At 49.1% G+C, this 27,012-nt stretch overlaps 1 protein-coding gene and 1 non-coding gene across 2 annotated transcripts; one reads left to right on the top strand and one right to left on the bottom strand.

Moving 5' to 3' along the window:
- Positions 1-233: 233 nt before the first annotated feature.
- FOXI1 (forkhead box I1) lies at positions 234-4,084 on the top strand. The gene is made up of 2 exons (XM_027520513.1): positions 234-827; positions 2,434-4,084. The coding sequence occupies exons 1-2, from the start codon at positions 251-253 to the stop codon at positions 2,994-2,996; spliced, it is 1,140 nt and encodes a 379-aa protein (XP_027376314.1). The 5' UTR covers positions 234-250; the 3' UTR covers positions 2,997-4,084.
- A 16,115-nt stretch (positions 4,085-20,199) lies between these two features.
- Positions 20,200-20,305, bottom strand: LOC113879301. The gene has a single exon (XR_003507275.1). It is a non-coding gene; the product is annotated as a U6 spliceosomal RNA (small nuclear RNA).
- Between the last annotated feature and the right edge of the window lie 6,707 nt (positions 20,306-27,012).

Genomic DNA, 27,012 nt, shown 5'->3' on the forward strand with positions numbered 1-27,012 from the left:
AGCAGCAGAAGGAAGGAAAGAGGGAGGGGCGCCCGTGTCCTGGCTGCTAGGAGCCGGGAAGCCGGCCGAGCGTGTCCTGCGGGCCCGCCGTGGCCGTGGCCGCGGGGAAGGGCCCTCGGGCGACCCGGGGGAGGAGGGAGGGGCGGGCCGGCGGCGACGCCCCGGGGTGGGGCCGGCCGGTATAAGCGCAGCCTGCCCGCACCTGGCAGGGCCAGCTCCCAGCAGGTGGAGGCGGCCAGCCCGGCCCAGCATGAGCTCCTTCGACCTCCCGGCGCCCTCCCCGCCCCGCTGCAGCCCCCAGTTTCCCAGCCTTGGCCAGGAGCCCCCCGAGATGAACCTTTACTACGAGAACTTCTTCCACCCCCAGGGCGCACCCAGCCCGCAGCGGCCCCCCTCCTTCGAGGGTGGCGGGGAGTATGGGGCCGCCCCCAACCCCTACCTCTGGCTCAACGGGCCGGCCGTGACTCCGCCACCCTACCTGCCAGGCGGCAGCCCCTTCCTGCCCCAGGCCTACGGCGGCGTGCAGAGGCAGCTGCTGCCCACCGGCATGCCCACGCTGGGGGCCGGCGACCTGGGCTGGCTGCCGCTCCCCTCGCAGGAGGAGCTGATGAAGCTGGTGCGGCCGCCCTACTCCTACTCGGCGCTCATTGCCATGGCCATCCACGGGGCGCCCGACAAGCGCCTCACCCTCAGCCAGATCTACCAGTACGTGGCCGACAACTTCCCCTTCTACAACAAGAGCAAGGCTGGCTGGCAGAACTCCATCCGCCACAACCTGTCTCTCAACGACTGCTTCAAGAAGGTGCCCCGCGACGAGGACGACCCAGGTAAGGGGGCCGTGGGGGCAGGGTCATCCCCCAGGAAGGCTCAGTCCTCCCGGCACCCCATTCTAGGAAGCCCTGAGGGGTCCTGCCCCACCCGAGGCCCGGGGTGGAGGGGCGGTGGGCAGAAGGAGTCCGCTGTAAAGGTGCACCCTGCAGGCAGATGTGCCGCTGACCTCTGCGTGACCTCCGAGCCTCGGTGTTCCCATCTGAAAATCAGGACCAGGGTAATAGTCGCTCTGCCAGGCTTGTGGGCAGTGGGCTCATGAGGTGATGCACTCGAGGGGTTTGGTGCTGACAAGAGCTCCATGGACTGCGGTGTCTGTGACCATTGATTCAGACCCCAGCATCCAGCGTGCAGAGACTCTTGTGGGGGTGGGCGTGGTGACTGCTGGAACTACACAAAGCCACGTGCTCTCCAGGCCCGCTGGGGAGGGACCAGACATCCATGGGACAGCCACTCGGGGCCACCTTACGCCGTCAAGCCCTGCAGGGTGGCTCTTACTATCCTCACTTTATAAGCTGAGGAAAGTAACAGCCAGAGGTGAAGCACCCTGCCCAGGGTGACACAGGAGGATGTGACTGTGAGGGAGCAAGCGTCTGAATGGAGGTCCCTCTCACACCAGGGTGTGAGCTGTTCCTGTATAACGAGCAGTTTCTAGAACTTAGAGACAGGTGTGTGCTTAGTCACTCAGTCGTGCCAGACTTTTTTCGACCCCGGGGACTGTAGCCCACCAGGCTTCTCTGTCCATGGCATTTTCCTGCCAAGAGCTGGAGTGGGTTGATCTTCCTTTTCCAGGGGATCTTCCCAACCCAGGAATCAAACGCAGGTCTCTGGCATCACAGATGGATTCTTCACTGTCTGAGCCACCAGGGAAGCCCATAGAGATGCACAGAGGGTAATATATTGAATGCTCGTGTATCCATTTCCCAGAATTAAAGTGCCCTCCTGTCACACCATGGGAAGCCAGCATACCTCTCAGAAGAATCCCACTCCCACCCACTCTGAGGGTCGTGAGGGCAGGACTGTTGGTCCTACAGAGGAACGCGAGCGTTCTCCCTTCAGCTGAAGATGTGGAAGGCAGGGTTCAGATTGTCCCTCCCGGGCACAAATCCCTTTCACACGTCTAGCATTAGCCCTGTCTCACAGCCAGCCTGAGGAAGAAGGGGCAGGCCCAGGGGGCCCACTTCTCAGACTAGGAAACCCAGGCCCGCCCCAGGTCCCCAGTCTGAAGCTGGGACTCAAGTCCACCGTCGGAGTTCATGCTCAGGACCTTCAGAAAGCCCTCTGTTTCTCCCTGAGTTCTCTTTCCCATCAGCAATGGAAGAAGCCCCTCCCTTGCCTTGGCCCCAGTACTCGAACCTCTTGAAGAGCCCACACAGTAAACTCCTTCGTGGCTCAGGCCTCACTCTGCACTCCAAGCGTGCTGAGGAGTGAGGTGGGGGCTTGAGTAATGATCCGTGTGGTGTGATGCATGCTGAGTCTGTGGCATTTCTCTTCTCTGCCTTTCTGCATCTGTTACCTTCGGTTTTAGCTTGTGACAAACAAGGAGGAACAGAAGCAAAGTATTGGCTCCATCTCTGTACTTACCCTCTCCCACTCTTGTGCCAGGCAAAGGGAATTACTGGACCCTGGACCCCAACTGTGAGAAGATGTTCGACAATGGAAATTTCCGCAGGAAGAGGAAGAGAAAATCAGATGTCTCCTCCAGCACGGGCTCCATGGCCTCAGAGAAAACGGAGGCTGGTCTCCTGGCAGGCAGCCCCAAGACCGCAGAAGCCCAGGACATCTTGGACGGTGCTGCACCGGGCCCCACCGGCTCCCCGGAGAAGCAGCCAACGCCGCCCCCGCCAGGCACCCCGTGCCTCAGCAGCTTCCTCTCGACCATGTCAGCCTATGTGAGCGGGCCGAGCCCTGTGAGCCGCCCCGCGGCCACCACGCCGGGACTGAGCCTGGAGCCCGCTGACAAGGGGGTGCAGAACTCGCTGAGCTTCAGCTCCTATACCCCCCTCACCAACATCAGCGGCCCTGCGGGCGGGGGCGAGTGGGCTAGCCCCATGCCCAGCAATGCTCTGGGCTACGGGGGCTCTGTCCTCAACCAGTTCAGCTCCCCCTTCTATGGGAGCGTCAGCACGAACAGCGTCCTCTACCCCAGGGAGGGCACTGAGGTCTAGAAACTGAGCAGCTCCTGAGCCAGGCCCGACGGACATGCCGGGATCCTCCATGCCGCTGCTCCAGACCTCTGAATCGCCCAGGCACACACAGGAGGCTCAGAGGAGTTCATCGTTTTTCTGGAACGTTGTATAAACCTTGTGTGTATCACATATCCACCCATACAGCCCAACCAACTTTGCAGTGGAAATGTTGGTGCCTGCATGACAGTAACCACCCTGGCCATTTATTGAGCACTGCTGTGCTAGGTGCTGTATGAGGTTCTTTGAAGGTATGATTTCACTTTCTATTTCCAGCCACCTTGTGAGGGTCATATGAATCTACCCATTTAACAGACGAGAAAACTGAGGCTCGAGGAAGTTAAGTCCCTTTCCCTGAGTCATGCAAACTTGGAAGTCATGCAAACTAGGAGCAGGGAGTCAAGTGCAGGTTCTGGTGACTCCCCTCAAAGTTTGCGCCAACAGAGGCAGGAATGGAGGGATTGGTTGAGCAGACAAGGAAAGTCAGTGTGGTGAGTTGATGATGGCAAACACATCAAAATCTCTCCACTGCCTTCCAGCCAGCCATCACATTTAGTACCAGCCCTGGGTACATCTCGTCTTGGTCCAGGCCTTTACTCTGTGGCCCACAACTTACCTGCCAACACTCCTTTTGCTACTACTCAAGAGGGGAGCCCAGATCCCTGGCCCTGCTGGACCGTGTGCCTAACCTCCCCGCACAGAGGGAGATTGCCTCCCCAGCCCCATAGACCCGGAGCCGGGCAGGGAAGGGAGGAGTGTGCACCTCAAACTCCCACCCCTGCTCCACCCACTGGCAAAATCTTGTAAAGCCCAACTTCCTGTGTGCACGTCATGGACCAGTGAGCTGGAGGTGGCTGAGTCTTCCAAGAAAAACAAGGGCAAATCAGTGAATCCTTTTTCATAGCCCCGGAGGGGCTTCAGACCGCCACAGAGGGGTCCACGCGGGCAGCTCATGGGGTCTTTTTCCTGTTTTTATATGTGCTTTACATACCAGTGATGCCGCATCACAGCACACCCTGGGAAGTGATTTTGTTTTCTTATGTTCTTTTTAATTAAAAAAAAAAAAAAAAACTACATGTGTCCCTTCCTTGTGAGCTTTCCCATCTATTGAGTTGACTCAATATGGAGCCAAGTGCAGCCTGGAGCTAAAGGCTTTGGGGACAGGAGGTGGAGAAAGCACAGGTATCAGTCTCTTTCCCTCCTTCACACTGACATAGGGACAAGACAAAGGTCCTCAAAAAAAGAGGGGAACTTGTGGGACTCAAAATCTGGCCTGGGATTACAGCTCATGCAATCATCACCCCCACATTATGATCACATAACCCCACCCCCAACAGCCCTGTGCAGGGAGTGGAACTAACCCCATCACTACACAGACAAGGACGTTGAGGGTCAGAGTGGTCGAGCAAATTTCCTCAAGCCCTCAGCCAGTCCCTGCCCATGTCTACTGACCCCGCAGTAGTCATGGCTGGCTGTAGCGCAGCCTCAGAGGTGGCTCCCTAGTCAGGCAGTGACAACAGTCCTGTTGGCTACGGTTCACTGAGGGTTGTCGGCAGGCACTGGGTCAAGTGCTATGCAGAGGGAGCTTCTGAACTCACAACAGTTCACATGTACAGACCCTGGTGAGTCACTTGGGTGCCTGGCACAGTGACCGCTAGAGGACTTGTGCACAGAAGCTGGAGGTCTTCTAGTTGAAGAGACCTCCTCAGATATGCTTGCGTCAAGCCATGCCAAGCAGCTCTCTCAGATTCTGGGAGGCCATCTTTCCCTGGAGTAAGAGAAAGTTTGTTGCTCTGTCGTGTCTGGACTCTTTGTAACCCCATGGACTGTAGCCTGCAATCCTCTGTCCATGAAATTCTCTAGGCAAGAATACTGGAGTGGGTTGTCATTCCCTTCTCTAAGGGATCTTCCCAATCCAGGTATCCAACCTGGGTCTCCTGCACTGCAGGCAGATTCTTTTACTGTCTGAGCCACCAGGGAGGCCTAGAGTTAGAGGAGGTGGTAAATAATGCTGTTGATGATAATAATAATAAAAGTATTCATTGTAGGTTTACTATGTGACAGGCACTGTGTTGGGACCTGAACTGCCTTATTGCATTTAATCCTCCAAATAGCCCACTACAATCAATACTATTATCTCCATTGTACAGATGAGAAAATGGAGCCTTAGAAAGATTCTGTAATTGGTCAAGAACCCACAGCCAGGATTCAGTACAGACCATCGATGCCATGGCTGAAACTTCTCCGCTGCACCTGGTGCTGGGGAGCCCTGGACTTAGCATGAGTGAGCAAACCAGGAAAAATGAAGTAAAGGAAAAGCTGGCCTCCTTAAAAACCTCTCATATTTTCCCTGGGGAATCCTTTTCCACAGAGAGACAGAATTCTCCGGGCAGAAGAGGCAGAGGCAGTCCTGGCTGAGGAGGTAAAGGGAAGGGATACAGTTTCAGACCGTAAAACAAACACACTTGGAACAAGCTGACCCCTTGCTCAAGATAAGGGACACCAGAGGCTGGGAGAGGCGGGGACTCCACAAACGTCTCCAGGGGGATGGAGTCAGAGGCGGAGTTGGAATGCAGGTCCCTGAAGCCCAGACTAGGATGCTTCATCACGCTAGATCCCACTGCCACCAAATATGCCCACAGTCTACGGTCTCCATGAATAAGCTCCGGGCCCGCTCTTCCAGCCTCTCTCCTCCCCTACGAAGGGTCTGCAAGGCGTGCAGTCTGGGCAAGGCCCCTGCCTGTGAAGGGGCCCAAACAGAGCCCAGCCTCTCCCCTGGGAGGGAGGCGGATGTTGAGGACTGAGGACCACAGTCCTCGGCCCCCATCCTCCTCGGCCCAGAAGGTAATGGGCACGGCAGTAAAGGGAGCGTCTGCAGGGCGCTGGCAACTCCTGTCTGGGACTGCGCGGTTCCTGTCGGCAGCACCGGCAGCTCTCAGAGGGCAGCGTGCACTGCTGGGGCGGGACCCGGTCAAACGGGGCTCCCCAGTCAGCGGCTGCATTCTGCTTCCTGCCCTCTTTTGGTTCTCTTCCTCTGAGAAGAAGTGGGACCTGGAGGGAGGGAGGGAAGGAAGAAAGAGAGGGTAAGGGAAGGAGGCAGGGAGGAAAGAGGACTGGTCATCCACAAGCACTCAATCCTGCGGGTGGACTGTGGCCTTCTCAGCCTCCTACAATTTGGCTCTACGTTAAAGACATGTCCTCCAGCACCAATAAAAGTTCCGAGAACCGGGCTTCCTGTGTGCTAGAGACCCCAGGAAGGCTGCATGGAAGAGGTGAGACAGGAGCTGAAGGATGGTTAAAACGAACTAACACAAGCATTTTCAAATAAAAGGAGACCAAGGGGATTTGTCACCTGCAGACCTGAACTCGAGGAAGCTGTTCAGACTGAAGGGAAACAATAGCACCGCGAACTCAGATCCTTCAAAAGGAATGAGGAGCATCAGAGACGGTACAAATTCTGGGCAAATATTATTAAAGTCTTCTTTCTCTTCCTAATTTATTTAAAACACCCAAGACAGTTTGAAAAAAAAACCTGTAACATTGTCTTGTAGAGTCTAAAATGTATGTAGGTGTATATAGATTTTCAAATGGGAACTTTACTATAAGGAATAGGGTTTTGTGGTAAATGGATCTATATAAGTGCAAGGGTTTTTTTCCTGCATAATTTGTAGAAGAGGTACAACCTTAATTCTAAATAGACTGTTAAGGAAAGTTAAGGAAGTCATTATAATCTCTAGAGCAAATAATGCAAAATAATGCAAAGAAGTGGAAATAAAATGCCAATAGATTAACTAAAATAGAGCCTTTAAAAATATTCAAATAATTCTTTAAAATACAGAAACTGCAAAACACCTGAAAAACTTAAGCAAACAGAAGAGGAAAGATAAAATAATAGATCTAAATCCAGTCACATCAGCAACTATATTAACTGTTAATGAACTGAACATTGCAGTGAAACGGCAGAGATTTGTGGGGTTAATTAAAGAGGAGAACTCAACTGTAAGCTGTCTATAGGAGAGAGGCTTTAAGCAGAGAGGACCCAGGAGGGTTAAACATCAATGGATGAAAAGAGTAAACACAAAAAGCAGATGATGCTATTAGATAAAATAGACCAGAAGACCAGGCATATTATCAGAGGAAAATGGAACTTCTTTTAAATTAATTTTTATTGGAGTATATTTGCTTTACAGTGTTAATTTCTGCTGTACAACAAAGGCAATCAGCTACACACACACCACACACACACACACACACACACACACACATATATATATATATATATATATATCTCACATCTGTTTTGTATTTTCTTCCCATCACCACAGAGCACTAATTTTCCTGGGCTACACAGTAGGTTCTCATTAGCTATCTATTTTATACATAATAGCGTATATATGTCAATCTCAATGTCCAAAAAAGAGGAAACTAAGAGAAGTGAGAAATAAATTCAAGGGATTAGATCTGACAGACAGAGAACCTGAAGAACTATGGATGGAGTTCCGTGATATTGTACAGGAAGCAGGGATCAAGACTATCCCCAAGAAAAAGAAATGCAAAAAGCCAAAATGGTAGTCTGAGGAGGCCTTACCGATAGCTGTGAAAAGAAGAGAAGTGAAAGGCAAAGGAGAAAAGGAAAGATACACCCATTTGAATGCAGAGTTCCAAAGAATAGCAAGGAGAGATAAGAAAGCCTTCCTCAGTGATCAATGAAAAGAAATAGAGGAAAGCAACAGAATGGGAAAGACTAGAGATCTCTCCAAGAAAATTAGAGATACCACGGGAACATTTCATGCAAAGATGGGCACAATAAAGGACTGAAATGGTATGGACCTAACAGAAGCAGAAGATATTAAGAAGAGGTGGCAAGAATACACAGAAGAACTGTACAAAAAAGATCTCCATGACTCAGAAAACCACAGTGGTGTGATCACTCACCTAGATCCAGACATCCTTGAATGCTAAGTCAAGTGGGCCTTAGGAAGCATCACTACAAACAAAGCTAGTGGAAGTGATAGAATTCCAGTCGAGCTATTTCAAATCCTAAAAGATGATGCTGTGAAAGTGATGCACTCAATATGCCAGCAAATTTGGAAAACTCAGCAGTGGCCACAGGACTGGAAAAAGGTCAGTTTTCATTCCAATCCCAAAAAAAGGCAATGCCAAAGAATGCTCAACTACCACACAATTACATTCATCTCACACACTAGTAAAGTAATGCTCAAAATTCTCCAAGTGAGGTTTCAACAGTATGTGAACCATGAACTTCCAGATGTTCAAGCTGGATTTAGAAAAGCAGAGGAACCAGAGATTAAATTGCCAACATCCATTGGATCATGGAAAAGGCAAGAGAGTTCCAGAAGAACATCTATTTCTGCTTTATTGACTATGCCAAAGCCTTTGACTGTGTGGATCACAGTAAACTATGGAAAATTCTTCAAGAGATGGGAATACCAGACCACCTGACCTGCCTCCTGAGAAACCTGTATGCGGGTCAGGAAGCAACAGTTAGAACTGGACATGGAACAACAGACTGGTTCCAAATATGGAAAGGAGTTCGTTATGGCTGTATATTGTCACCCTGCTTATTTAACTTATACACAGAGTACATCATGAGAAACGCTGGGCTGGATGAAACACAAGTTGGAATCAAGATTGCCCAGAGAAATATCAGTAACCTCAGATATGCAGATGACACCACCCTATGGCAGAAAGTGAAGAAGAACTAAAGAGCCTCTTGATGAAAGTGAAAGAGGAGAGTGAAAAATTTGGCTTAAAACTCAACATTCAGAAAACTAAGATCATGGCATCCGGTCCCATCACTTCATGGCAAATAGATGGGGAAGCAATGGAAACAGTGAAAGACTTTATTTTGGGGGGCTCCAAAATCACTGCAGATGGTGATTTCAGACATGAAATTAAAAGACGCTTGCTCCTTGGAAGAAAAGTTATGACCAACCTAGACAGCATATTAAAAAGCAGAGATCCACCTAGTCAAAGCTTTGGTTTTTCCAGTAGTAATGTATGGATGTGAAAATTGGACTGTGAAGAAAGCTGAGCACTGAAGAACTGATGCTTTTGAATTGTGGTGTTGGAGAAGACTCTTGAGAGTCCCTTGGACTGCAAGGAGATCCAACCAGTCCATCCTAAAGGAGATCAGTCCTGAATATTCATTGGAAATATTGATGCTGAAGCTGAAACTCTAATAATTTGGCCCCTGATATGAAGAACTGACTCATTTGAAAAGACCCTGATGCTGGGAAATATTGAAGGCAGAAGGAGAAGGAGATGACAGAGGATGAGATGGTTGAATGACATCACCAACTCAATGGACATGAGTTTGAGTAAGCTCCGGCAGTTGGTGATGGACAGGGAAGCCTGGCATGCTGCAGTCTGTGGGGTCGCAAAGAGTCGGACATGAATGAGTGACTGAACTAAACTGAACTGAACTGAAGAGAATTTATAACCTGCAGACCTAAACTCAAGGAAATTGTTCACCCTGAAGGGAGATGATAGTATTGGAAACCCAAATCTTTCGAAAGGAATGAGGAACATCAGAAATGATAAAATTCTGGGTAAATATTATTAAAGTCTATTTTTGCTTCCTAATTTCTTTAAAATATATAAGCCTGTTTGGAAAAAAAAAAAAAGTAGAGCATGTATGTCAATCCCAGTTTCCCAATCCATCCCTCCCGCTCTTCCCATCTTGGTGTCTATGCGTTCTCTATGTCTGTGTCTCTGTATCTGTTTTGCAAATCAGATAAAAAAGGGGCACTTTCAAAGTGATGTCAGCTCACCAGATAGACAAATATTACACATGGAAAACCTTTATGTGAAGCAAAACTGACAGAATGAAAGGGAAAAGTAAACAATTTCACAGTCTTGGTTGGAGGATTTAACACTTCTCTATCAACAACTGATAGAATAAATAGTCAAAACAATCAGTAAAGACATGAAGGGTCTGAACAACACTAGCACCCACCTTGGCCAAATGGATATTTCCGGAGCACTGCATTCGATAGTGTGGTGCACATACTGTTTTCCAGGGCAGATGGTATGTTCACCATGCGCTGGGCCATGAAACAGGTCTCACAGAATTTAAAAGGATTTAAAACACTGTGCTAAGTGGAAGGTACCAGACACAAAGAGCATTAATAAATACTTACATAAATATTTATATACAATTCTAGAATAGTCAATCTATATGACATAAAGCAGATCAATACGAGCATACTTCAGAAATACTGTGGGTCTGGCTCCAGACCACCAGGATAAAGCAGAGAGAACAATAGAGTTTTGGTCACATGAATTTTTTGGTTTCCCAGCACATATAAGAATTACGTTTACATTGCACTGTAGTCTATTAACTGTGCAAAAGTGTTACATCTACAAAAACAATGTTTATACCTCAATTTAAAAATATGTTACTGATTGTAAATGCTAAGCTTTATACGAGCCTTCATTGAGTCTTAATTTTTTTTGCTGGTGGAGGGTTAGCAAAACATCATGCAGAGACAGGATGTAAGCAAATATTGCTGGAAAAATAATACGATAGACTGGCTTGGTTCAGGGTCGCCACAAACCTTCATTTTGTAAACATATCTGCAAAGCACAATGAAATGAAGAGCAATCAAACAAGGGAGGCCTGTAGTTGCCTAGGGCTGGGGTGAGGGCAGAGGTGAAGGTTGGTTGGGAAGGGACCCCAGGGAACTTTCTGGGATAATGGAAACATTGTATACCTTGATTATTGTGGTGATGACATGGGTGCATCTGTTTGTCAAAGTTCATGGATCTGTACACTTAAAATATGAACATTCTACTGCAGGTAAATTATACCCGAATGAAGTGGATTAAAATTAAGAGAGACTTTTGGAATGTATACCAGGAAGTGACAAAGCTGGTTAGAATGCTAGTTGAGACTGGTTCCAGGACACTGAATTAATTTAGTTGCCAATATTTAAAACCTGTGAGATTTCAGGCAAACATAAAGACTTGGGCTTCTCTGAAAAGGAAGAAGCTCTGGCAATACTAAGACAAGAATCACCACCACCCCCGACCCCGCTGCCACTCTGTCCCTCCTGTGCCATATTCTTGCCCCCCACCAAACCGTGGCTGGAGCAGGGTAGCAGTTGCTCCCTTTAGACGGAGCACTGGCTTTCCAGCGACCTTGCAAACTTCACTTGTGTGAGTGACCTGTCTAGCCCTGGATGCCTTTGAGTTTGTGACCCACTGACCGGAGTGATAGAACTAATCCTCACTTTTTATGTAATTTAGCCCCTAGAGCTTCTGTATGTATCCTCAGCATCTGACTCTCATCCCTACCAGGCTCAGATGTATGGTTTCAGTGTTATATTAGAGAACGTTGTGTATATTATCTTACGAAATCCTCAGAACAACCCTACCAAGCAGATCTTATAATCACCCCCAATATGTAGCTGAGAAAGCTGAGACACAGGGAATAATTAAATACATGTCCATGTTTACGCAGGCACTAAGTGATGAAGCCATATCCAAACCCAGAGCCATCTGATGTCAGGGCTTATGCATTTCCCAGGAAGTCCCGCTGGGCAACTCCAGGAAGCAGGCTTCCCATGGAATGCCATGGAATTGCGTGGGCTCCAGGGGGCGCCACTCACACAGGACACAATGTAAGTGGTGCCCTCTTGCGTCTTGCAAAACGGAAGGGTAGGGTAGCCAATGGAAGAGGGGAACTCCCTTTAACTTTGGGAATTTATCTCTGTCAATGAAATTTCCCCTATTGCCTACTATGAGCCAGGCGCTGATCTAAGTGTAGGAGACATTAGTCTTTTCAGTTCAGTCACTCAGTCATGTCCCTGACTCTTTGCGACCCCATGGACTACAGCATGCCAGGCTTCCCTGTCCATCACCAACTCCTGGAGCTTGCTCAAACTCACGTCCATCGAGTTGGTGATATCATTCAACCGTCTCATCCTCTGTCGTTTCCTTCTCCTCCTGCCTTCAATCTTTCCCAGCATGAGGGTCTTTTCCAGTGAGTCAGTTCTTCACACCAGGTGGCCAAAGTATTGGAGTTACAGCTTCAGCATCAGTCCTTCCAATGAACATTTGGGACTGATTTCCTTTAGGATTGTCTGGTTGGATCTCCTTGCCATCCAAGGGACTCAAGAGTCTTCTCCAACACCAGAGTTCAAAAGCATCAATTCTTCTGTGCTCAGCTTTCTTCACAGTCCAACTCTCACATCCATACATGATCACTGGGAAAACCATAGCTTTGACCAGGTGGACCTTTGTCAGCAAAGTAATGTCTCTGCTTTTTAATATGCAATGAGCAAAGTCCCTCTACTAATGGAACTTACCTCCTAATGGGAGAAACAGCCAGTTAAACATAAGCAGGTTATGTAATTACATGAACATCTAATATCATGCCAGTTAATGATCATCACTGTGAAGCGAGCTGAAGCAGAGTCAGGGCTCAGCAGTGACTGGGGACGCTATTTAAAAAGAGGAGGTGCGAGAAGTCTCTCTCAAGATGTGGCATTTGAGTAGAGACTAGGGAGTGTGAAGGAGCCAGTCCCACAAAGAACTGGAAGAAGACGAGTCCAGCAGGGCAACGGGAATAGTCAAGTGCAAAGGCCCTGGAGAGGGAATGAGCTCTCAGCACCTTTGATGTTAAGGACGAGACACCAGCAGGACCTCACAGGCCTGGGTGATAGTGTGGGTCTCATTCTATCTAAAGAGGAGAATGGTGGGGCAAGAATTTTTGTAGGGGGAGAGATGGACGAGAGTAAGCTCGGGGCTCTCTGAAGGGTTATCATAGAGCTTAGCACCCACCCCTGGAGCAGCCCGCTGTCCTCCTGAATGTGTCTGTCAATTAAAGTGTGCCCAGCAGTGCTTCTCATTGTGATTGTTTTTTCCAAAATACAGGTGTCGAGAGTCTGGCTTCCAGCAGGATGGCAATGACACCTGCTCTGGTTTCAGTAAATCCTTCTTATGCAAAATTCCAGCTCCATCTCAGTCACCAAAGCCTCTGAACCTTTCCACCTGAGTCTCTGGGTGTAGCATGTGCCAGACAAAGAGGGAAACAGTGTCGCTGAGTGAGGCGGCGAACAAACCCCAGCCCTGCCAACCACTTACCCCTAGGTGAACTGGGTGAGTCATTTCTCTGCTCCGTACAAGGGGGTTACACATGCCTCATTTCCAGAGTGGCTCATGGTCATTGATCAAGAGCAGTTGTTTTTTTTTAATGTCTCAATTTTTAAAATTTATTTGTTTATTTATTTTTGGTGTGCTGCTGCCACAGAAACTCATTCTGGGTAACAATAGTTGAAAAAGGACACAGGGGAAGGGTCTTGAGTGGCTCAAGGATTAAACATAGGACCGGGGAACCAGGTGCCTGAGGAAGATAGATGCCAAGGAGGACCATGTGCAGGAATGACAGTCCAGGTCAGCCGCTGGGCCCGGTAGTGAGGACCGCAGTACTCCACCGGAGTAGTTCTTAGCTGGCCCACTCCTCAAGACCCAGAGCCCAAGGGAAACATGCAAATGATCAAGCTGAGGTCCTGTGTCCCCACTCTGCCTGAGTAGGGAGAGGTGGCATCTGGGCTCTGCCATCTAAGACTAACACAAAATTCTTCCCTAATGAAAAAGGGCTCAGGACTTCTAGAGTGGTCCAGTGGATAAAAATCTGCCTGCCAATGCAGGGGACACAAGTTCAATTCCTAGTTCAGGAAGCTTCCACATGCTGCAGAGCAACCAAGGCCCTTTGCCACAACTATCGAGCCTGCGCTATAGAGTCCGTGCTCGGCAGTAAGTGAAGCTACAGCAGCGCAACTGGAGAAAGCCCGAGCCCAGCGATGAAGAGCCAGCACAACAAAAATAAAATTAATTAATTAATTTTTTAAAAGGTGGGGGCTCGGATGCTGACTGGAAAAAAGCAACGTTTAACATTTGAAGAGGCAAGCGTAGTAAGAACCTTGTGGGAGTTCACACATTCTGATGCTTTGCTGCTGCTGTTAAGTTGCTTCAGTCGTGTCCAACTCTGTGCGACCCCATGGACTGCAGCCTACCAGGCTCCTCCATCCATGGGATTTTCCAGGCAGGAGTACTGATGCTTTGGGTGCCAGCTAATCACAAGTCTGTACTATACAGTCCATGGAATTCTCCAGGCCAGAATACTGGAGTGGGTAGCCTTTCCCTTCTCCAGGGGATCTTCCCAACTCAGGGATCGAACCCAGGTCTCCCACATTGCAGGTGGATTCTTTACCATCTGAGCCATAAGGGAAGCCCAAGAATACTGGAGTGGGTAGCCTGTCCGTTCTCCAGCACATCTTCCTAACCCAGGAATCGAATCGGGGTCTCCTGCTTTGCAGGTGGATTTTTTACTAGCTGAGCTATCAGGGAAGCCCCAAGTCTGTACTGCTGCTGCTGCTAAGTCGCTTCAGTCATGTCTGACTCTGTGTGACCCTGTAGACGGCAGCCCACGAGGCTCCTCTGTCCCTGGGATTCTCCAGGCAAGAATACCAGAATGGGTTGCCATTTCCTTCTCCAAAGTCTATACTGCTGCTGCTGCTGCTGCTGCTAAGTCGCTTCAGTCGTGTCCGACCCTGTGCAACCCCATAGACGGCAGCCCACCAGACTCCCCGTCCCTGGGATTCTCCAGGCAAGAACACTGGAGTGGGTTGTCATTTCCTTCTCTAAAGTCTATACTAAAGGCATCCAAATTCAGTATTAGAAATGACTCTTCTGGACAAACTACGTCAGATTGGGCTTCCCAGTTGACACTAGTGTTAAAGAACCCATGTGCCAATGCAGGAGATGTAGGTTCCATGCCTGAGTCAGGAAGATCCCCCGGAGGAGAGCATGGCTGCCCACTCCAGAAATCTTGCCCGAAGAATCCTCATGGGCCCAGGAGCTTGCGGGCTTCAGTCCATAGTGTCGCGCAGAGTTGGACATGACTGAAGTGACTTTGCACACATGCATGTATGTCAGATTCAGCTGTGAGTTACCAGTGTGGAAGGAAATCTAAGACTTTATCCTTTGGGTGATAGGAAGCCATAGAAGGATTTAAGCTGGGGTGGAGGATACACAGAACCAGAGAGAGATGAGAGAGGTGGCGAATCAGACAGTACGGTGGGGTTTGGATGGAGGAGCCGGACTTGAGACATCCTTAAGAGAAGAAGGCAGCAGGATTTGAAGCTACAGGGACGTGGTGTGAGAGGGAGAAGTAAGAATCAAGAGCTCACCAAATTCCTGCCAGAGGAAACCAAACATCTCCAAACACCTCTGCCCAAGTGCTTCATTTTTGTTAGCAAGGGAAGGATATTGTAAAGGCCAAATTGCACAACCAAAGAGGAAATCCAAAGGCAGACAAAGAGAATAATAGAAAGGACTCTGTGTTTGACAGGGTGATTCATTATTATTCTTTAAGGTAAGAAGGAAAAAAATAATTGGTCCTGGATGAAGAAACTGGGCATGGCTGAGCCTGGGGCTTCGGGAGGTAAGTCTGCTCCAGAATTCCTCGGGGGCATGTGGCTGAGGGGTGAGAAGGAAGGAGGGGAGGAATGGGGCCACCAAAGCTTAAAGAGACATTTTGTCCCGGCCTGGAGCTGGGGAAATTGAGAGGACTGGGTTTTACTGCTTGAAAGGGAGGAAGATGTTGGCAGGACTCAGCATTGTCCCTGCAGATGAGACTTCTTGCCAACTTACTTGGTTTTAAATACATCTTCAGGCTAGCCTGAAGGGAACCCAACCTGAGTCCCATCTTTTGCAGACGAGGAAATGCAGACCGCAGAAGTTGGAGCAGCTGAAAAAGGTAACGCTGTTAGGAAGTGATGGAGCGCAAGCTAAACGGGCCTTAAGGTTCCTGACGGCCACTGGAGCCCTGGGGCCCGGAGCCGCTGGTCCTGGGGTGGCGATTTACGACCGGAGAATCTCCCACTGATCTAGCCGCTAGCACAGTGTTTGCTAATAATAGGAGGGAAATAATTTTCCCTGGTGACTCAGACAGTGAAGAATGTGCTGCAACTCGGGAGACCCAGGTTCGATCCCTGAGTCAAGGAGATCCCCTGGAGAAGGGAATGGCAACTCACTCCAGTGTTCTGGCCTGCAGAATCCCATGGACAGAGGAGTCAGGTGGGCTACAGTCCATGAGGTCGCAAAGAGCTGGATACGACTGTGCGACTAACACACACACACACTCACACACACACACATTAATTTTTCGTCTGGTATCAGTTGATCTATCAAGTCACCAGGATGAACTGAATATTTCCTATGCGGATTCTGAGCAGAGGAGAAGAAAATCAATGAAGCTTTAACAAGTCAAAGAGTCTTCCCTGAGAGTAGAAAGGGGTAGGGTGGAGGGGGGAATGGATATACCCAGAGGGGAGAAGAGAGTTATCCAGGAGGGCAGGACATAGGATGCATCTTAGCAGGTCCTCCCACTGATTTTTTAATGCTCCTGTAAGAGTGGTGAGATTTGAGTGGTTAAATTTGAAGCCAAACTTAACTATGGTCTGTAAGGATTCCTAGGCTCTGTATGGAGGTAAGACAACCAAAGATGTGGAATTCGGAGACCAAAATAATGAAATTTCTGGCATAGTCCAGTGGTTTAGGTCAAAGATCAGCAAACTTCTGTGTTTAGCTCTACAGGCCAAGAGGCAAAACCCATGAGACAATGAAGGTGCAACTTTTTATGAATGAAAAATGCAGTAAAAATAAAATAATAGAGTCCCAAGTTTTGAAACCCAGTTCTATTAATGAGAAGACGGGAGTCTGCTGGGGGAACAATATTTCATTTAACTGGGGCTCAAAGTGGCTGTCATGTGCCTCAAAGGCAATCGCAAGTGTTCATCTGTTAATGCTGATCTGTAGTGGATTTTATATGCGGCATATTTTTGGTTGTATATTTTACAAGTATTTCTTCCCAATTTGTTCCTTACATATATTTTTATTGTTGTTTGTTGTTTTACTTTTCGGCCCCACAGCCTGCAGGATCTAGTTCCCCGACCAGGGATCGAACCTATGCCCCTGCATTGGGAGTATGGAGTCTTACTGTACCACCAGGGAAGTCCCCATACGCTTCGTATTTGACTGTCTTTTACGCAGAGACGTGACACTTATGCTATCCCTTTGATTGGCAGTGTACCAAACAGCAGTGCTAAGCTCCCAGCAACTGTTCAGCTCCGCCAAGTCCAAAAGCCCCCGGAGATGGGAAGTAAACCAATGAGCGGGTCTTATTCCAATAAAACTTTATTTATGGACACTTAAAATTTAATGTCATATAATTTTCACATGTCACAATCTTCTTCTTTTGATTTTTTTTTTAAAACTGTTTAGGAATACAGAAGTCTTTCCTAGCTCTGGGTTGAGGAAGTGGCAGGTTGGTAGGGATACAAAGCAAGTGGTGAGTGACACCGGTTCGTGAGTTATGCTTAGCCTGACAAATTCAGCTGTTCGTGAGCAGAATGGCCAAAGGACATCTCTGATGTTATCCCTAATAACTGACTGGCTGGGAGGAAGTATCTGATAGTATAGATGGAACTAGAAATAAAGACTTACTGAAGCTCCTGGAGCCTTGGGAAGATATCTGCCTCAGATCTAAAATGAAGGTTCTCCAGATCGTCCCAGCCTTTGTGGGTTTGGTGAGACCTGCCAGTGAGACCTGCCAGGCCCAAGACTGATTCTGGAAGCCTGATCATCAATACCATGTGTCTGTGTGGTCACTCCAGGCCCCCAAAGTCTTAATACTTAACACAGGGGTTTCCACAGGATGGGGCCAAGTTGCCTAAAAAGGATAACCTCCCAGACAGCTGAGATCCAGGCAAGAGGGTCGGTTGGGACATGGAGAGCACATGAAGTGCCTGGGCGTGGAGACAGCCCTTATCTCTAGCTTCTCGGGGGAGTGTGGCACCTGTTTATGGGTAAACCCAGGGCCTAGCTCAGCTGGAGGCAAGGTAATGGGGCAAAGCAGAGCTGGAGAACACCCAGGCCAGGCTGCTAGAGGTTTAACCCTTTCTAGGAAAGCAGAGGCCAAATAAATTAGGTTGGTGCAAAAGTAATTGCGGTTTTATTTTATTGAACTTTATTGTTTGATACTGGAGTAGAAGTACTGTTTTAGCTCAGTCAACCAGGCTTCTCTGCCCATGGGATTCTCCAGGCAAGAATACTGGAGTGGGTTGCCATTCCCTTCTCCAGGGGATCTTCCTGACCCAGGGATTGAACCCAGGTCTCCTGCATTGCAGGAAGATTCTTTACAATCTGAGCCATTATTTGCTGTTTATTTTATATTTATTTTAGAATAGGGAAATGATGTTAAACAAAAAGCAAATCTGAGCAATTTTCTTATTCAAGTTCAAAATGGGTTGTAAAAGAGTGGGGACAACTCGCAGCACCAACAATGCCTTGGCCCAGGAACTGCTAACTGCAGTGATGGTTTAAGCAGTTTTGCAAAGGAGGTGAGACCCTTGAAGATGAGAAGTATGGAGACCAGCCATCAGAAGTTGACAACAACCAACTAAGAACAATTAAAGTTGCTGAAGAACTCAACGCCAACTGCTCTATGGTTGTTTGGCATTTGAAACAAATTGGAAAGGTGAAAAAGCTCAAGAAGTGGGTGCCTCATGAGCTGACTGCAAATCGAAAAATCATCTTTTTGAAGTGTCATCGTCTCTTATTCTATGCAACAACGAACCATTTCTCGATCGGATTATGACATGCAACGAAAAGTGAGTTTCATACAACTGGCAATGACCAGCTCAGTAGCCGGACCAAGAAGAAACTCCAAAGCTCTTTCCAAAGCCAAACTTGCAACAAAAAAGTCACTGTTTGGTGACCCACTGCTGATCCGGCCCACTACAGCTTTCTGAATCCTGGCAAAACCATTATATGTGAGAAGTATGCTCCGCAAATCAATGAGATGCACCAAAAGCTACAACACCTGCAGCCAGCACTGGGCAACAGAAAGGCCCGATTCTTCTCCACGACAACGCCCAGCAGCATGTCACACCACCAGCGCTTCAAAAGTTAAGTTTTACATCACCTGCCATTACTCACCTGACATCTCACCAACTGACTACCACTTCTTCAAGCATCTCGACAACATTTTGCAGGGAAAGACTTCCATAGCCAGCAGGAGGCAGAAAATGCTTTCCAAGAGTTTATTGAATCCCCAGGCGTGGGTTTTTACACTGTAGGAATAAACAAACTTATTTCTCATTGGCAAAAATATGTTGATTGTAATGGTTCCTATTTTGATTAATAAAGATGTGTTTGAGCCTAGCTATAATGATTTAAAATTCACGGTCCAAAATTGCAATTACGTTTGCACCAACCTAATGTAAGCACTGGAGAAGGCGATGGCACCCCACTCCAGTACTCTTGCCTGGAAAATCCCACGGACAGAGGAGCCTGGTGGGCTGCAGTCCATGGGGTCGCTAAGAGTCAGGCACGACTGAGCGACTTCACTTTTACTTTCACTTTCATGCATTGGAGAAGGAAATGGCAACCCACTCCAATGTTCTTGCCTGGAGAATCCCAGGGATGGGGGAGCCTGGTGGGCTGCCGTCTATGGGGTCGCACAGAGTCAGACACGACTGAAGCGACTTAGCAGCAGTAGCAGCAGCAATGTAAGCACACCCCCAGTTAAAGGACCAGCCCTAATCAACCCCCATATTTTCAGCTGATTCCTACAGAAGATGGCAGAGCCCTGCTCCAAACCAAGACAACTCAGCTCTGCCATGGCCCTGTCGACGTCAGGTGGGTTTTGCAGATTTTAATAAAATGGTGAGAAAAGCGCTGAGTCACTTACTCCTGCCGTCATTTACACTGCACCTACTGTATGCTGGGCACTGTTGGGTTGGACTGTGTGAGCAAGACCCACATCCTCCAGCTGTACTCCAGCTCAAGGTTCTTCACTGACCCCTCCAGGCCAAGGCAGAGAGTCCAAGATTGTCCCCATTTTACAAAAGAAGCCACTGACACACACACCCAAGGTGACCCAGGATACAAGAGTCGAAAAGTGTGAAAGCCGCTCAGATGTGTCCGACTCTTGGTGGCCCCATGGACTACACAGTCCATGGAATTCTCCAGGCAAGAATACTGGAGAGGGTAGTCTTTCCCTTCTCCAGGGGATCTTCCCAACCCAGGGATCGAACCCAGGTCTCCCACATTGCAGGAAGATTCTTTACCAGCTGAGCCACAAGGGAAGCCCCCAAATGAGGAACACGTCACGAATTTGAGTGTCATCCTTGTGCAGGTGCCATGCTAACCTTCTCTGTATCATCCAATTTTAGTATATGTGGTGCCAAAGAGAGTACACAGGGTTGAAGACAGACAATAACGCAGATCTCCTTGGTCAGAGCATGAAGTTTCCACCTTGTTAAAACACAAGACAGGTTTTCCAAACCCTCCACTATTCACTTTGTCTGACATGCTTAGTGATTGCAGCCCTGCCCAGACTCAGCGTGGAGTACCTGGGATGGAAAGACAGGGAGCTCATTCCCTCTGCTCAAAGAGTCTGTGGTCTAGGGGACCACAGAGGCTGTGGGCTCCCCAGCCAGTCCGGGCACAGTGATGGAGTACATGAAGTGCCCTTCAGTGCAGAAGCTCAGACCTAGGACAGTCTGGAGACAGAGCTTCCATGCATGATGTCAAGCCGCTGTCCTCTGTGAGTCTTGGTCTCCTCATCTGTTAAATGGGCACATCAACAGTACCCGCTTCCGTGGACTGCTGTGAGGGCTGAATAAGGTGACACGGTGCCCGGCACAGTCAGCACTCCATAAACGGTGGCTACTTACAGGTCCAGGAAAGAAAACTGCTAAGGACAAGGTAGAAGTGTCTAGAATTCAGTAGGACAATGGATTTTGTGTGTCTGCCTCAATGTTTTGTTTTTAAACATTTCTATACAGTGTCTGTACTGGGCACAAAACAACACCTTGAAACAACATCTTGAAACAGGTATTGTTATTTTTTTCCCATTTTGCAGATGAGCAAACTGAGAGCCAGTGATAGAAAGTTCTTCAAGATCACACAGCAAGAAAGGATAGAAGGCTGTGTCCCCAAATGATCCTCCCCACACTGAACTGCCCCTTCATTACGTGGAGGAGGGAGTTTGGCTGTCATTTTGCCATGGACAGAACAAGAAAACCAAGGTTTCAATGGTGGCATGAAGGGCTCAAATGGGATGAGGAGGTGCCGGCAGGAGGGTTGTTAGACGCAGAATGAGTGGCTCCAACAAAAGCAGAACTCCAGGAAGATTCTCAGGAGTCAGGATGGGATGCAGGCTGACGTCCCCACATCAAGCCTGTGTTCTCCAAAAGATTCTCTATGGTCCCACTGACAGGAGGCAGGAGGGGAATGAAAAAGATGACCAGCTGTGGGATGCTTCACTTCTCCCAAGTTCCCGAAACGTTTTCCACTTTCAGGATGACCCCCTCCAGTCACTGACAATGAATCTACTGTTGCTTCCCACACCTCCACCCGCCTCCCCTCAGCCGAAGGAGAGGAATCTCGATGGATTTCTGGACCCTTTGGTGCTGGATGACTGTCATAGACTGATCTGGTATCTGCTGACAGAGAGGAAGATCTGGGTGATCTAAGTCAACGTTGGCTGATCACCTATGTGCCTCCCCGCCTTCCTTCCTCGACCATGCAGGCATCGTAAACTGATCGTGGCGCCCCTTCCTCTAAGGTCTGAGAAGGCCAGATATTCACATCCTGGTGCTGCCTCAACAAACTGCCACCACTGGGTGGCTGAAGATGGCAGGAATTTATGCTCTCACAGTTCCAGGGGCTGGAAACCACGCATAAGGCATCAGCAGGCCCTCACGCCCTCTGAGGGTTCTCAGCTCAGTTCAGTTCAGTTGCTCAGTCGTGTCCAACTCTTTGCAACCACATGAATGGCAGCACGCCAGCCTTCCCTGTCCATCACAACTCCCAGAGCTTACTCAAACCCATGTCCATTGAGTTGGTGATGCCATCCAACCATCTCATCCTCTGTCATCCCCTTCTCCTGCCTTCAATCTTCCCCAGCACCAGGGTCTTTTCCAGTGAGTCCGTTCTTCGCATCAGGTGGCCAAAGTATTGGAGCTTCAGCTTCAGCAACAGTTCTTCCAATGAATATTCAGGACTAATCTGTAGGATGGACTAGCTGGATCTCCTCGCAGTCCAAGGGACTCTCAAGAGTCTTCTCCAGTACCACAGTTCAAAAGCGTGAATTCTTCAACGTTCAGCTTTCTTTATAGGGCTCTAAGAGAGAACCTTTCTCTGCCCCTTCCAGTTTCCAGTCTGTCATGGCTTTCCTTGGCTTGTGGTTGCATCACTCTCAGCTCTGCCTTCTGTGTGTCGTGTTTCTGCTCTTCTCCTTCCTCTAAGGACACTTACCAGTGATTTTAGGACCCACTGGAAAATCTAGGATAAGCTCATTGCAAGACCCTTAACTTAATTACATCAGCAAATGCAGTTTTCCAGATTTTCTCCTCATTATTTTCTAATAAAATGCCACTCATAGGCTCCAGGGGTTCAGATGTGAACCTTCTGGGGAGAGGTCACTATTCAACCCACTACACTCACAGACCATTTCCCAGTGTAGTGTTCAAACGAACTGACCCACCCTGGGCAATGTTGGCCCATGCGATGAAATCTTTTTACAATCTCTAGTCTAAATCAAACCTAGTGATCTGATCTAACTATAAATGTTTGTGGGGTGCCATTTATGTAAGAGCCTCAATACTCTGAGCTGCGCAAGGGGCGGTGGTGCAAACTAAGAGAGATCTATATCAAAAAACATGTGGCTGGCACAGGATGGACTGTTTAGTAAATGTTCATTGGCCCTCCCAGGCCCCTTGCTGTGTCCCATAAAATAGTCTCTACCCTGAGGGAAAGGGCCTGGTAAGAGTTAAACCTCAGGAGACCCTAAAGGGAAGCGCCGCCCACCCCCAAGATGTTTCCTCCCACTCTAATGACCCGTTTTACAGCTGTCTTCCCCAAACCTTGCTTTTATTTAACAAATGTGTTTTAGCTGTTACTCTGGCTCAGTCCTGTGCTGAGTTCATAGATAAGACGGCTGATAAACCCTATGGATGGAGCCCACTGAAGGAGACAGGCTGGAACAGGTATTCGGCGGAAATAAAGCTGTGACTACAGATCGCATTCAGGGCTGCGCAGCGGGAGGTGTACTGAAAAAGTTTCGAGGCTCTACTTCAGATGGGAGGTCGGGGAAGTCCCTCTAAGGAAGAAAGATAAAGATGACAAGGTTTAGCCAAGACAGGAGCTGAGGAAAAATAGACTGAGAACCCAGTGGGGCTGAGACTGCACCTACGCTGGTCACCTCTGTACCGCAGGAGCCCACTAAGGAGACACAAAATCACAGTTAATGGAAAGGTGATTGTCTAACCCATTTTAGAGATGGGAAGAGCAAGGCAACACCTAAGCCTGTACTGAGGGCCCAGGTTTCTGTGGATGATGACAGCCTGGCACATGCTGACTGCCAGCTTGCAGAGGTAGCCCCTGCTGGCCTACCTGTGTCCCCAGGGACCCTCTTCCCAGGCCCTCCAATTGGCTCAGGCTCCCTGAAGGAGATACGTGCCAAAGCAGGGTGAGGGGACGAGCGGGAGGAGGACAAGGAGGCTTCATTTCAACCTGGCACAAAGTGAGCGCTTTATGGCAAGAACCAGATGAGCAGGTGGCCTGGGATGCTGAAAAACTCCAAGAAACATGCCAATTCCCAGCAAGAGCGCCAAAGGCCAACTCTGTTGGGAAATGTCTCCCTGCTGCACGCAGGCCCTGACAGACAGACCCTTTCCCCTGGGGCATCTTTTCCCGGTCAGCCCTCACTCTGCCCTCTACCTCGTTGACTCTTGCACACCATTCAGACTCAGCTCCCCGCACTGGGTTAGGCACCCCCTCCAGGCTCTCTTAATACCCTGTGCTCTCCTCTTCTACACTGCCTGCAAGATGTACTGTCTTGCTATTTTCTTGGTAAACTAGCCCTGGCCAGATGATGACCTTGTTAAGATCACAGATCATAGCCCTCTATTGTGTGAACCCGGACTGAATCTGGCTTTCATAAATACCCAACAAAATCATGACAAATAGGCACATGAAGGGAAAAAAAAAAGAATCAACAATCTATCAATCAAAATTAATGTGTAAACGGGCTGCATGTAAGTATCAGACCAACAATTTGGCCCCAGGCATGCCTCATCTTGAACCCCAAAGTCTGTAGGTACCTCTGTCCTTTAGGGGCATGTGGGCTGCTGGAGTGCCCAGTAAGTCTGGGGCAGGAGAGGAGGGTATAAGGGGATGGGGGAGGGTTGGGTGCTGGGTGGAAAGCCACTTATTCTTCCACTATTGAGCACTTCCTGTGCCTCTGGCACTGTTGATGCAGTGAACTCCAATGTAAGACCCGACCTCTGCTCTCAAGGAGTTCACAGTCAGATTGGGCAGATACACTGACGGGTGCTGGGAGGTGTGCAGGGGATTTTGATTCAGGAGAAGACAAGCCCAGATCAAGTTCCACTTTGGGTAGAAATTGGACCCCAGCTCAGGGGTGTGACCTACCCTAGATCCCCCAGAGGCCTCTGGGTGCCCGTCATAGGACAGGTGTTGTCTCCCTGCCAGAGACCGCAGCACCAAGTCCTGCCTGAGTCTCCAGCCTCTAAGCTGGCACAGCAGACTGCAGACTGCCAGGTGCGGCAAGTCCTTAAATCTCTCTCTATGTATTGATATGCGTCTTAAGATAAATATATATTGTATATGTACATGTATCTCATATAGAGAGAGATAGAGATATATATATCTAATTAGTTTTATCTCTCTGGAGAACCCTGATGGATTTTGGTATCCATCTCTACAGTGCTCCAGAGATCTTTCTAGAACATAAGGTGGGTGGCGTCCCACTTCTGCTTAAACCTATCCCATGCTCTGGATTAAAGTACAGATCCTCCCAGGTGACTTCTAAGGGTGTGTGTGTGTGTGTGTGTGTGCGTGTGTGCGTGTGTGCATGAGTGTGTGTGCAGTTAGTCTCTCAGTCCTGTCTGACTCTCTGTGACTCCATAGACCGCCAGGCTCCTCTGTCTGTGGGATTTCCCCAGGCAAGAATACTGCAACGGGATGCCATTTCCTACTTCGGGGGGTCTGCCCAACCCTGGTATTGAACCCACATCTCTTGCATCTCCTGCATCACAGGTGGATTCTTCACCATTGTGCTGCCTGGGAAGCACCCCTCCAAGGGTGGAATCCTGCTTGGCTTTTAGCCTCCGTTTCCACAGTTTCCAGGAATTTCCTCTCCCCTCTTCTCCTGGTATTCTGAGCAGTAGGGAGACACTGAGCACAAGAACCCAGGGAAAGACTCTCAGAAGCCGACCTTTCTCTCGACATCCCTGCCATCCCTCTAAGTACCACTGAGCAGGTCTTCTAGGACATTCTAGGCCACAACTGCAATGAGAGTCTGGGCCCGGGCCCTCTGGATTCAGTCCGAGGGCCCGAGTGTCCAGAGATCAGGAAAAGGCAGAGGGAGGCCTGTTTTTGCCAATCCCTCCCTGTGGACAGAGTTGGAGCTGGGTTTGGCAGAGCTCCTTGGCTTGGCTTTCTTGGCTCTGGCAGGTGGAAGGCCCCTGAGCAATTGTGGTTCTTTCTGGGTGTCTTGGCCAACCCGGAACCCCAGCCCAGCCATGGTGCTAGCCATCCCCTAGCACCGGATGGGCACCCACAGTCACATGGTGACTGTGAAAAAGTAAAACCCGGTGATATCACACAAGGCTTAGGCTGTGCATGAGTGCTAAGTCACTCCAGTTGTGTCCAACTCTTTGCAACCCTGTGGGTTCCTCTGTCCATGGGCTGTGCCAGGCAAGAATACTGGAGTGGGTTGCCATGCCCTTCTCCAGAGGATCTTCCCTACCCAGGAATCCAACCGAGGCTAATGTCTTTCCCACTGGAAACCCCCATCCCACTGAAGCCCAGCCTCCCACCTTGGTTTAGAGATTGCTGGCTTCCCCAAAATGTGAATGGGTCTCAGATCTCATCCTGGTGGTGGGGGAGGTGGGTAGCAAGCTGCTAGAGCACACAGAGTTGGCTGTAAAAGCCCCTTCACCATGGGACATGCCTCCCAAAATAAGCCTTTGGAATCCCCTGCCCGTGAGGACTCCTCCTGGGATGGTAGCAAGAGGTTCATGTGAGATGGGAGTCCATTCAAAATCAGCCGTTCCTGAGCACCTGCTGTGTCCAGGCACCATGGACCTCAAAATCAAACACAGCACTTTCCGCAAGTAGACTTGTGAGAGAGACCTCAGTGCTTCAGGGGCCCTGTACACACGAGGAGGCTTGCAGGAGGCCACCCACTGAGGTTTTCAGAGACCCCGCTGCCTCCGGGAACTCATCATGCAGCACATCCATGATGTCTCCAATTCCCCTTACATGCTGCCCGGACGGTCTCTCTCCAGCGTTGTTTTCTGGATTAAGTCAAATCCCTTCTGTGCCTTCTTCCCAGGTGGCTCAGGTGGTAAGGAGTCTGCCTGCAATGTGGGAGACCCGGGTTTGATCCCTGGGTCAGGAAGATCCCCTGGAGAAGGAAACAGCAACTTACTCCAATATTCTTGCCTGGAGAAGCCCATGGACAGAGGAGCCTGGTGGACTACAGTCCATTGGGTCACAAAGAGTCGGACACGACCGAGTGGGTAACACTTTTCTTTTCAGTGTCTACTGAGGCTGGCCTCTGGATCCCCCTCCTGTCCCCTCACTTACACCTCCTTCCCAGCTCCTCACTTTCCCCTGGGCTTCAACCAAGCAGGGCTCTGCGGAGACCCTTGAACAAGCAGTCTTGCTTCACATCACACAGCCTCTGGGCTCACAGTGTCCTGTCTGGAATGCCCTTCCCCTGCTTTGCCCACCTGGCAGTTGAGAAGTCTTCCCTGACCTCTCAACCACAACACCAATGCCCCACATGGTATGTCTCTGTCTATAAAAGCAACTCCCAATTCCCCACCATGTTGGGCTGATTGGTGAGGACTGATCAGGACCCTGTGGG

This window comes from Bos indicus x Bos taurus, chromosome 20 (genome assembly GCF_003369695.1).
Source record: "Bos indicus x Bos taurus breed Angus x Brahman F1 hybrid chromosome 20, Bos_hybrid_MaternalHap_v2.0, whole genome shotgun sequence".
NCBI lineage: Eukaryota > Metazoa > Chordata > Mammalia > Artiodactyla > Bovidae > Bos > Bos indicus x Bos taurus.

Bases quoted from the DNA above. Each gene is read 5' to 3' on its own strand.
- FOXI1 (XM_027520513.1), top strand. From the start codon at position 251: ATGAGCTCCTTCGACCTCCCGGCGCCCTCCCCGCCCCGCTGCAGCCCC. The intron at 828-2,433 runs GTAAGGGGGCCG...CTCTTGTGCCAG, and splicing joins CCGCGACGAGGACGACCCAG to GCAAAGGGAATTACTGGACC.